The sequence below is a fragment of the Spea bombifrons genome, chromosome 1 (assembly GCF_027358695.1).
Source record: "Spea bombifrons isolate aSpeBom1 chromosome 1, aSpeBom1.2.pri, whole genome shotgun sequence".
In the NCBI taxonomy this organism is placed as follows: Eukaryota; Metazoa; Chordata; class Amphibia; order Anura; family Pelobatidae; genus Spea; species Spea bombifrons.
The window spans coordinates 35,536,984-35,549,197 of record NC_071087.1 but is presented as its reverse complement, the minus strand read 5'-3'; the positions used below and the strand labels follow the sequence as shown (position 1 = coordinate 35,549,197).

The following is a 12,214-nucleotide window of genomic DNA, read 5'->3' as shown; positions in this document are numbered from 1 at the left end:
TGTGACTCATGTAAATAAGTGTTCTAAAATCAAATTAAAAAATGTTTAAACATTGTTTACTTGTACGTTTACCAGGGCCCTCTCATGTATGTCAAATAGTTAATTTCAATGGTGGGCTGATATAATTTCATCAAAAATTCAGCCCATTAGCCCCAAAATAATTACTCACAAATAAAGCCTTTTCTCTCTATCCACAGATATGTTCGCAACACTACATTTTATTTGAATTTCTATTTTATTGTGTAATGTATCAGTAATTACCCAATTAACCTTTTCAACAAACAGTAAACATACATGTGAGATTTTCCATATACTGCTACCAAACTGGATTACTTTGATGACCTCAAAATCTTCAGCGATCAGTCGGTTTCATTAAAGTGCATTGCTCTTTTTTTTTTTTTCGTTAAACAAAATATGGTAATTACAACAGATTTAAGAGGCAGCAGCAGCAGAGAAAGACATAAGGAACAAAGAAATAAAAGTATTTCATTTTATGAACCGGAAAGAAAACAAATTTAGGAATGTCTATCGCCTCCTTATGACATCACATTTCACCAGTAAAAACCAATGTTCTCATCAAATGCTGGAGCAACTTTTGATCTTGGGTTGCGCAGAGACATACAACATATGGTATACACATGGTGCAATGTATACACATTTGTTAACACATTAATTCTGTAAACCTACCCACTGTTGTAAATCTAATTACATCATTTTTGTGTAAAAAGTGCCCCCCCCTCAAACAGCAAGTTGCATTAGTCACATTTACAGATAACAGCATTAATTTGTCTACATTTATATTCAAACATCCAAAAACGTACTCGTAGTTGATGAACGTATCTGATATTAAGGTTGGAACCTCTTAACTTTGTGGGGAAATTTGATTTATTTAATCCGAGTGAACCCCAGTCTTGCTTGATGAACAAAGCCACCAAGGCAGCAACGTTAACATAACAAATATGGAATGCTTGTTAATTTACATGTATTTCCGAGTTTAAATCTCCAGCGCCTTCTGGAAAAAGAACAGTAGATGGACTCTCCACATACCTACACAACATAATAAACACATTGTGTACATGGTGCAGGTAGGATGGGGAGTAGCTCAGGAGATGTGACCTTCTTGGGACTCTTGCCACGAGTCCACCTAACCACGCAGCCAATGAAAGGAACACATGTAAAGAGAAAGGCCTCTTTTTGCAACAGTACAAATAATTGAGAAGGTAATTTCAAAATATACAGACACTAAACACGATTGTTGCTGTTGGCATTAAAAGGATAACATGATATTGTATGTAAAAAAATGCTATCTGGACTGAAATAAGTTTTAGAAAAATACAAAAAAGTGAAAGCAAAAATCATTTACACAGTTCTTTAAGTCATTTAAGGTCAGGCCTTTTTCTGCATAAAGCTCACTCATGCAGTCTTGTTTTGGTGACATTCTCAATACTTTAGGGAAACCGAGGATTTGTAGGTCAAAGTCATGATTTCTTGGTAATTTCAGTAAAGTAGATTTTTTCTTGAAGCCCTTCACAATGCTACATGGCCTTTGCTGTGTGTTAAAGCAACAATGCAGCTGGACTGAAAAATACTCGTACGGGACAAGACGGTAAACAGCGTGTACATAAACCTTAACGGATGTTTTAGTTCCTAAAACAAAATAGTAATAATAAAAAAAAAAAAAAAAGATAGTGCAAAAATATCACACATTATTTCTAAAGTATAAAAAGTTCAATTGGCACCGGAGGTGATAGTCTGTTTCAGGTGTGGCTACAATAAACTTCAGCTAACATCGCTGTACAAAGTCCTTGGGGAATATTCCCAATCTTCCATTGAGTTCGCCACTCATCCAGTCGTTATCAACAGATTCCAAAGATGAAATAATATCACCTGCCTGAAAGAAACGAAACAAAATAACTTGAGTCGGGTGCAAGATTCGAGTTAAGAACTTGATTGCAGCGACCTTTTGAGTCAGAATTGGAAATCACTTCAATGCAAGTTGTTTGCTTTCTTCTGGGTCAATAGTTGATCTGTACCTGATCAGGTTATCAGGTTTAACGTTATGGACTATTAGTATGTAGTCTAATGTATTCATTAAAACTATACTAAAAAAAAAGCTGTTTTGGGTCAGTTAAAACAAGCACAATGTTAAAACCGAGAGGGGTGCGATTACTTAAGATACAACACAGTCTACCACTATAGACAACATAAAAATAGCCGACAGTGGTTAACAGAAAATCACTGCATCTGTGGCCATGCTGAGATTAATGAATGATCATATCTGCTTCCTAGGGCTCTTGTTGTGTTGGAATGCAGGGTTTCAGAGCTTCACCTGCGTTCACCATGGTAAATAACAAAACACATTTTTGGGCTATCAGTTTTCACTTCAGCAGCGATCTCAAAATAATCTATTCGTAGTAAAGGTCACAACATGACGACTGCAGCACGACAGTTTGGACATGGCAGCATACCTTAAATGAAAGTTCATCCGCGTTCTCCCCACAGAAGTCATAAAGTGCCCGAGCCTTTCCCGTTTTCCCTCCCTGAGTTTGCCGAGGTTTCATTCCTGTATAACAAAAAGACATTTGTCGTTATTATATAGCAAGGAACGCTCAATGTTTTACTTCTGTTTTAGCCAGTTAACCAACCAGTCTGTAAACAATATGTTTGTTTAGTTACATCCCCATGTGTTATGGAAGGGGTTAAACACTGCCATTGCCAACTTAAGCCCTTCTTTTAAAAGACAATAACACAATTAGGCTAGATTTCCACTTGTTTTTTTTTTGCTAAAAACGCCTATAAAAACGCCAATAGCGCCACCTGGCGTTTTTTTTAGTGAAAAACGGCTGCAGCCAGATGTTAGCTGTTCTTCAATAGGAAATCGCAAAATGCCATTTCCACTTGGCGTTTTTCTGTTTGGCGTTTTTTCAGTCCTCTTTGGCGTTTTTCTGCTTTTTTGGGCTCTGTGGCAGTTTTTCAAAATTGCAGCATGTTGACACTCTGGTGTTTTTTGCAAGAAATCTTGGCGTTTTTTCTCCAATAGAAGTCTATGGGAGAGAAAAAACGCCATGAAAAAGCCATGTGGGTTTATTGCCTTGGCGTTTTTTATGGCGTTTTTTCCACAGTTACAATGCAGAGGATGGACCCAGTATCTGTGTGTCCTACGAGAAATAGGCTGAAAACAAACAGTTTCACAGAAAACAAAGTCCTGGACTGGTTCATATTGAATTTTACACCATTTGGAACAAACATGCCATTACAAACAAACAAACCAACTGGATCCTGCGTGCCAAAAGCAACAGCAAACAATTTGCACCATCATTTGGGGCCAATCTTCCCAGAGGAGCAGACAATCGAAATAAAGCATGCCTTACAAACCACAGAAAAGAGACAAAAGGGTCTACCAAGTAAATGACATCAGGAGAGGGCAGATACTTGCCATTTATCCTAATCCCTTTTAGCTGGGTGAAACTTCTAACGTGTAAAGGCTGGAAAAACGGCCTAAGGTCAAAAAAAGCAATTTCCACAGAAAGGCTAAAACGCCAGAAAAAACTCCAGAAAGGTAAATGCAGTGGCAGTTTTCTTGGCGTTTTTCATCAAGAAAAAAACGCCGGACAAAAACCCAAGTGGAAACCTAGCCCTAGGCAGATTTAGCTTTTTTCACCTTTTTTTTCTCTTTAACAACCATACCAATGCATGAAAACCAAACAGACACCGTGTTACCATATAAAGAGATTAGGAAAATGCTTAGGGTGCCCAGTGGTCTAAGGGGAGACTCATATGCATGGCACAGATCCTTACAAAATTGTATGATAAATGTAGTTTGTCTTTTAAGAAAATACAAGCACAAGCTTGAAGAGGTAGCTTCCATACTGAAGCTTTCCTTCTTTGTGGCGCACACTGCCAGAGTGATAAGTGGCGTTACTGATGCAGTCTCGTCAGATTGCACAAGACAGAACGTCACCAGCAACTACATCAGCATAGTGGCCTGCAAACAAGAGTGCATCTGGTTCTCCGTAGAAGAAGCATATAGATGGTGGAAAACCATGACTTCATGGGCAGGGATTTGAGCTCCAGTGGGAATAACAGTTATGAGGTCCCCTTCCCTGTTGGTCCAGTGTGCAGAAACAAGGAAAGCTCTCTCTCCTTGCCTGCCATCAGGCTACACTCCCTTCATTTATTACAAGCAGGAGATGGAGGTCTCCTTCCTGCTGCACAATGGATGTCTCGGTAAATGACCCTAGGGCATTCTGTGTCCTGCTTAAGGGAAGTGTAGGGAACTAAACCAGTACACCTGGATACTGAGATAGAATGTTAGTGATTATTAATTGATTTATACAAAGGCATCATAATTCATAGAGCTATCCAATGGGTAAACGAGACATACCAAACAGTCCATTATATAAGACTTTGGATTTATGCCTCAGAGTAAAAATAATAAAGGCTCCTTAGATGAATTAAGTCTGCAACATGTTAATTTGATGTTTCTACAACTGTGCTTCATGTCAGCAATATTGCTGTCTTTGTATCAATTTATATATCCCACTTAAGTATACAGAATAGTTTTATCAGAAGCTTTTTGGTGGGTGGTGAAGTGCTTGAAGAGCACACGTGATGGTCTTCTAATGACGGAAGATTATCCCTGTAGTAATTACATTTTATAATCGTGAGCCAGATAGCAGTTTAATGTAAAGTTACTAACGAGGTAACCTCTCCCAATGTAATATCATCCTTCCGTTTAATTAGCTGTAACACAATGTGTTGCCGTCTAATTAGCAGCCCGGGTCGGATGAAACAACTGTATGAGTGTGATGTCATTATTAAAACATAACAAGATTGTAATGTATGAATGCGTTAATGGTGTGTAAGGGAAGACATTTGCATCAAATTAATGTAATATTACTGCTGGGACAGAGAAATACAACACATTGTTCATAATCATTGGCTATACAACTGTAGCTTATTGCAATGTTTTATGACTCTAGAGCATGAGAGCCACAACATGAACCACTATTCCAATTATCATCTGTTACCCTGCGGGAAACGAAGGATTGCAAAGGATTATAGGAGCTGTAGTTCAACAGACACTGAAGAAGTGACTGACCTAGGAACAGAAAATAAAGATCTGATACAGAAGACTAGGGACCTTGCCCTCCCAAACCCCCTCTGGCATACAATCACATCCTACACTCCAACACCAACACAGGCAAAAGCTCAGGGCAGGAGAAGAGCACAATACTATGCTGATCGTATAGCTAATGGCACAGGTCCGGCAAGTGACCTGAAAGGAAGTGCGAGTCATGGCACTGTGTGTGCCCCCTCCCCCCATCACTCCAGAGTCCCTTCACTGTGCCACACTTCTCCTTTCCTCCTTCATGTAATTCAGGTATAGATCAAATCAACACATGCAACATGAAGCATTGCAGGTGTAGATCAACGAAAAAATACACAAATCCAGCCTTTTAGGATCAACTGAAATATCACAGGTAAACTCAGTATTGAAGGTATAGATCAAATAAACAATGCACGGGGAAGCATAAATTGCAGACATACATCACAGGTCGCAAGCCTTGGCACCCAGAACGCACACACAGCACTTGTCCCAGCATCCAGATTGCATTCACAGTACCTGCCCAGTACCCAGATTGGATGCACAGAAACTGCCTTCTTTGCCGCCAGTCTGCCCGTGCCATCTTTGTCCCCCACTTACAAATCCATTCTATCATACACATTCATTCACTCATTTACAGATACCCATTCATACATACCCAGTTCTCAGTAAACATAAAAAAATATAAATATATATCCCAAAAGACAGAGATAGCCTTATGACTATAACCCCCTTAGGGTCAAGGACTTTTTTTTTTTTTTATATCACACTAGGAACACACACACCTGATGAGATCTGTACAAAAGCGGCTGGCAGCATTCCTTCCCTTCCATTGAGTCGTCCTTTGTACCATTCCGCGTCCAGGCGTTCTAATAAAAGGATTTTATCTCCCTTTTTAAAGGGCAAATCATCTTCTGCCTCTGCAGCAAAATCATAAAGGGCTTCACCCCATTCCTCAGACGTGCTATTCTGCTGCCGACAATAATACAAAGTTGTGATGTGAAAATGCACAGATTTGTTTAACAAAAGAAAAATAAAGTAGAACAGACTTTACCTGTGCAACTGGTCCTGACAACTTGTTCTTTTGTGAATTTCCCACATCTAGGAAAAAAATTGCAAACAAGCTAGAATGATTCTCATTTCGTGTCCCACCTGATTGGTCCAGTTAAAAAGGTAAAGCTTATGGCCTAGAAGTTTATGCTAGAAGTTCTGTAAAGTTCACACACCAAAGGAAAGGTTTGTTCCTCACCTCTAAGTATTATTTATTTGAAATTCAATGTCCACATTATGTGACCCCACTGCCCTCCGCCACTGAGCTGGTCCAAGTCAAATTTGAAGAATTTGAACAGGCCTGGGAGGCCATTCCCCACAAGGCCAGCCCGTTCCTACACTTGGTCACATACTATTAAATGCAAATTTATTGAATGCAGTGATGTGGATATCATATCATTGCATTCAATACACTCACCTGAGGTAAATTTATTTGGACCGCTAGCAGGTAAATCTTCAATAATTTCAACAAAATTGATGGGAAAAATCCCTGTTTTTCCTTTAAGTTCTCCTTTGGCCCACTCATCATTAATGTACTCTTTTAAAGCGATCAGCTCTCCTTCACTGAAGCTCAGCTCATCCTTCTGATCGCCTATAAACTCAAAACGTGCCATACACCGTGGACCCCTGGGTGGAAGACACAGGATTAATAGATCAATATGTTAAAAACATGACAAAATATGCTTTTCATTCCTGTGTAGTCTGAAACACCTCAATACACTTTTTGCTAATTTACACAACACATTAGTGGCAGCTTTATTTTTCTTTAGATGTCAAAAGTGATACCATTTTTTTGGAAAAGACGCATGGTCAAATAACCTTGTTTAGAGCCGTCTTCTCGCCACATATCTACACTACAAAATGTGCATTTATTTAGGTAAATTCCTCTCATTTAAGACTCTTAATGTACTCACTTTGAGATGGATGTTGAAGAGGGTATTTTTGAATGCATCTTATCTGGAATATCAACCTATTTAGAGGAAATAGTAAGCAGATTTGCATTTATTATATATTTATGGTACTGTATTGTATCATTTAGTTTAATAAAGTGAAATTTGTTCATATATCTTAGCAAAATTATATTTTATAAAATACACTGCTATACAAGTCATGCGTTTGTTGTAATTTTTCTTTCTTTAACATAGTCTATTTCAGCACCAGACACTGTAGTAACTGATATTACGTACATGATCATTTCTTGCAGAAAAAACACTGGTTGTTAGTAAACCAGCTTGATATAAATCACAGTTTACTATATGAAACTTCAATCACGGCCACTCATGTTTTATCTCTGATCAGTCTGGAACAATCATGCATCAATCTTCAAGACAAAATCTCGTACAGGAGGTTTTTTACTTTAATTTGCCTTTTCAACACCAGAGAGCTATTAAGTCGTATTTAGCACACTTTTGCTGCAGAATTTAGGTAAAGCAGCAGGAACATTTATGCTATAAATCTAGAACTTTTACCATGAACTGGTCTTTATTATACTGGAACCAAAAGAACCTGCAATGCCACAGTTCTTACCACAACACTTGGAAGAAACTACCAAGGAAGAAAAATAAAAAACCCCCAAATCTTTTCATCCGGTTATAGATCCAGTTATAGATACATACATGATTTCCAAGTTGGCCTCGATATGCAGCGATGCACAAAGGAGGCAGCGACAACACTGAACCAAGCCGCTGCGGCTTGTCCTAATATATTTATAGTATGTACGTACCAGAACACGCACATGATTGGCTGGGAATATGCCAGTACTCCCCTTGCACTTTCCTCTGTACCATTCATGATCTAGTCTCTCCAACACATAGACAATGTCTCCTGAAGTCAAACTCAAATCATCCGGATGGTCTGAAAGTAAAGTGCATTCTTGTTATGGTTCTGAAAGAAGAGTGCCAGGGAACAGATCACGGTCCAGGATGGTCACAGGTTGATCCTCAGCTAGCCTTAAGAGGACTACTCCATCACTGACAGTCTCAAGGAAGAAGACTAACCTCCACACCACCTCTCATCTGATCCCCTCAACCCCAAGTGTTACTCCTGCCATAAATACCATTGTGCCCCTGGAACTGTTTCCCTTATTTTAGTGCTTTGTTTTCTGTTACTTCTTTAGAATATGTTCCTGACTAATGTGCAAATGACATTTACACATAAACTAGAGTACCGTCAAGTGTATTAGCGTTCATGATGTTGATGGTACAAATGATACGCCTGTATATGCTCGGTGAAGCAGTCGATATTTGTATTCTTGCCCTGTGTCGCAGCATGCCTTGTATATGAAATGTACGTCAACTCAGTCGAGACAGGTTGGATAAAGAGCATACAGCAAGAAAACAATGCCTGTTGTTGAACACTAGAAGGAGCAAATGTTCAAAAATAAACAGGCATGGAATTTCCCAATTGATTTTATGTCTGTGCTGGGAGTGGTAGTGGTGGGTGCGACTTCACTTATGATTCATGGATTTGTGGCCTTTCTGAAACTGTATGATTGAAACGCACTGAATGTTATGCAGGGAGCACAATCATCTATGTGCTTATTGCTTTCTTTACAATGAAATGACATTTTCAGCAGTTCAGGCTGAACCAGGATTCCAATGCTGTAGTGAGGTTATTGTTACACAGCACAGAGCACATTAACCAGCCTTTTTGTCACGTGCAGTCTGACTTTTCAATCAACAAATCTCTGCCTTAAGGTTTCAGTTTGGTGACAAAGGAGCAAATAATAGGACTACGTGGGGTTCTGCATTTAACGACAATGTTCTGGTAAAACTGCACAGCATATATTGTACATTTGGATGCCTACAGTAGATGCCAGATCGGGGATAAGTAAAAGATCGCAAATAGTTTGCAACATGTCACCCACCTCCTATAAAATCATGTAGTACCAATGCATGTGGAGATTGGCTGTCTTCTTGGCATATTTCCTAAAATAAAAGGGTATTTGGTTAAAAATATGCCATCTCCAACAACTTTTAACCTTTACTGCGACCAAATCAATATAAAAAGTGAGTTATGACATTACAGACGAATGTAGAATGTAGAATGTAGGTCCCGCAATCCTTTTGCACAGGGTAGTAATGGATAGTAAAATGGTCTTATTGAAGTGTTACTCTTGATGGCAGATTAAGAAACCCATAGCATTTTTTGTAGAAGATTAAGGTAATTTCTTGCACCCTTTTTGCACATGTTCACTACACAGCTCTAAGTAAAGATCATAGAAGCATATTCTAAACTGATGAGCCAATAGCCCATGTAGCCTGCCCACAAACCAGGGCCGGACTGGCCCACCGGGATACCGGGAAATTTCCCGGTGGGTCGGAAGGTCCGTGGGCTGGGCGGCCATGAAGACAGCGGCTGAGCTGCCCCCCAGGCTGCCCGAAATCTTATCAAAGCGGCCGCTGGGTGCTGATGCGGCCGGCCGGCATCAGCACCCAGCAGCCGTGTGCGATGGCCGTCTAGTGATGGGAGCAGTGTGAGGGGTGAAAGCTCCGCCCCCTCACACTGACCTTTCACCCCTCACGCTGCTCCCATCACTATTGTACTGTATAATGTTTTTTGTATTTGTTAAAAACAAAAAAAAAAATCGGCATGTGTGTGTATGTAAGTGTGTCCCACTATATGCCACTCTGCCTCCAGAAATGCCTTATACCCCCCTATATGCCACTCTGTCCCATGATATGCCTTTTAACCCCCTATATGCCAGAGTTGCATATAGGGGTATAAGGCATTTCTGGATGCAGAGTGACATATAGGGGGTCAAAAGGCATATCTGGAGGCAGAGTGGCATAAAGGGGGTTAAAAGGTATATCATGGGGCAGAGGAGCATATAGGAGGGTATAAAGCATATCGGGGAGGCAGAGTGGCATATAGGGGGCATAAGGCTTTTCTGGAGGCAGAGTGCCCCATGATATGCCTTTTAACCCCCTTCATGCCACTCTGCCTCCAGAAATGCCTTATACCCCCTATATGCCACTCTGTCCCATGATATGCCTTTTAACCCCCTATATGGCAGAGTGGCATATAGGGGGTTAGAAGGCATATCATGGGACCTGAGTGGCATATATTATTTTTTATTTAATATGGCAAGCTGGATCGGCTTGCCATATAAAGTAAACAAAAATGTCCCATGATATGGCAGAGTGGCATATAGGGGTTAGAAGGCATATCATGGGACAGAGTGGCATATAGGAGGGTTGAGGCATATCAGGGAGGCAGAGTGGCATATAGGGGGGTATAAGGCTTTTCTGGAGGCAGAGTGCCCCATGATATGCCTTTTCACCCCCTTTATGCCACTCTGCCTCCAGAAATGCCTTATACCCCCCCTATATGCCACTCTGTCCCATGATATGCCTTTTAACCCCCTATATGCCAGAGTGGCATATAGGGGTATAAGGCATTTCTGGATGCAGAGTGACATATAGGGGGTCAACGGCATATCTGGAGGCAGAGTGGCATAAAGGGAGTTAAAAGGGATGTCATGGGGCAGAGGGGCATATAGGAGGGTATAAAGCATATTGGGGAGGCAGAGTGGCATATAGGGGGCATAAGGCTTTTCTGTAGGCAGAGTGCCCCATGATATGCCCTTTAACCCCCTTTATGCCACTCTGCCTCCAGAAATGCCTTATACCCCCTATATGCCACTCTGTCACATGATATGCCTTTTAACCCCCTATATGGCAGAGTGGCATATAGGGGGTTAGAAGGCATATCATGGGACAGAGTGGCATATAGGGGTATAAGGCATTTCTGGATGCAGAGTGACATATAGGGGGTTAAAAGGCATATCACGGGGCAGAGGGGCATATAGGAGGGTTGAGGCATATCAGGGAGGCAGAGTGGCATATGGGGGGTATAAGGCATTTCTGGAGGCAGAGTGACATAGGGAGTAAAAGGCATTTCTGGAGGCAGAGAGGCATATAGGGGATTAAAAGGCATATTATGGGGCAGAGTGGCATATAGGAGGGTATAAAGCATATCAGAGAGGCAGAGTGGCATATAGGGGGGCATAAGGCTTTTCTGGAGGCAGAGTGCCCCATGATATGCCTTTTAACCCCCTTCATGCCACTCTGCCTCCAGGAATGCCTTATACCCACTATATGCCACTCTGTCCCATGATATGCCTTTTAACCCCCTATATGGCAGAGTGGCATATAGGGGGTATAAGGCATTTTTGGAGGCAGAGTGGCATATAGGGGGTTAGAAGGCATATCAGGGGGGCAGAGTGGCAAGCCTGGGGGCAGAGGTGCATAACTCGGGGGTAGGTTGTCAAATGAAAGGAAATAAAAACCAAACATGTCTCAATCATAGCTTTTATTAAATATGGAAAAAAATAGTCTACATAAATTACTAAAGAAATAAAAGTTTCTTACCAGAATATCGTGAAGAATAATGTGATCAGTGTTTTGTTCCACTGAATAAAATGGAACTTTTTCCATCTAAAAATTTTCGCAGTAGTAAATGTTTTGATCCCATTCTGTGTAATGTATTTCATTTATTAGGGCCTTTTAACACTTTTGCTTTCTGGCATTTTAATACAAATAATGAGATAAAAAGAATGGCACATAGTGTGACTCGGGTGTGTATAAGGGGTGCGTGTGGGTATAAGAGCTTCACCGTGAGATAAACTATATGGGGCTGGTCTCCAAATTTTTCCATGGCTGCTTTTCAGTCCCAGTCCGGCCCTGCCACAAACCTCCAGTCTTGCCTACATTTTCTACCCAAAACAGCAATCTACCTATTCCAATTCATGCATAATATTAGTCCTCACCCCTATACATATATAGGTGGTAGAAGAAAAGCATTTAAGAAAAATAATGTGAAGTGCATGCGTCTTACTTTCTGTTTGTGTTCCAAACTCTCGAGTGGAGTAATTATCTTCATGTTTGAAATCTGAACTTCTCCAGTTGCTGAACCCTTCTGGCACTGGATGTAATTGTTATCAGTCTGTTCCAGGAGTACCAGAACCTCTCCACGCTGTTCAGTAAAGGGAAATAAAAAAAACGTATCAGGTCAAACTTACAAGATGCGTGCAGTGGAAAGAGGAACGTGTTTCTG

The 12,214-nt window shown here is 40.6% G+C and overlaps 1 protein-coding gene across 3 annotated transcripts in view; it reads right to left on the bottom strand.

The window, feature by feature from the left end:
* Positions 1–216: 216 nt before the first annotated feature.
* Positions 217–12,214, bottom strand: part of SH3D19 (SH3 domain containing 19) — a 40,672-nt gene continuing 28,674 nt past the window's right edge. For 2 of the 3 annotated variants that reach the window (XM_053460583.1, XM_053460596.1), the window contains 9 exons: positions 11,996–12,133; positions 9,024–9,084; positions 7,881–8,011; positions 7,072–7,127; positions 6,576–6,784; positions 6,162–6,208; positions 5,893–6,079; positions 2,469–2,563; positions 217–1,891 (listed from right to left, as the gene is read on the bottom strand). In XM_053460583.1, the coding sequence (XP_053316558.1) occupies positions 1,784–1,891; positions 2,469–2,563; positions 5,893–6,079; positions 6,162–6,208; positions 6,576–6,784; positions 7,072–7,127; positions 7,881–8,011; positions 9,024–9,084; positions 11,996–12,133 (1,032 nt within the window). In that variant the 3' untranslated portion in view covers positions 217–1,783. The remainder of the gene's footprint in view (positions 1,892–2,468; positions 2,564–5,892; positions 6,080–6,161; positions 6,209–6,575; positions 6,785–7,071; positions 7,128–7,880; positions 8,012–9,023; positions 9,085–11,995; positions 12,134–12,214) is intronic. The other variant, XM_053460589.1, reaches the window with a different exon arrangement.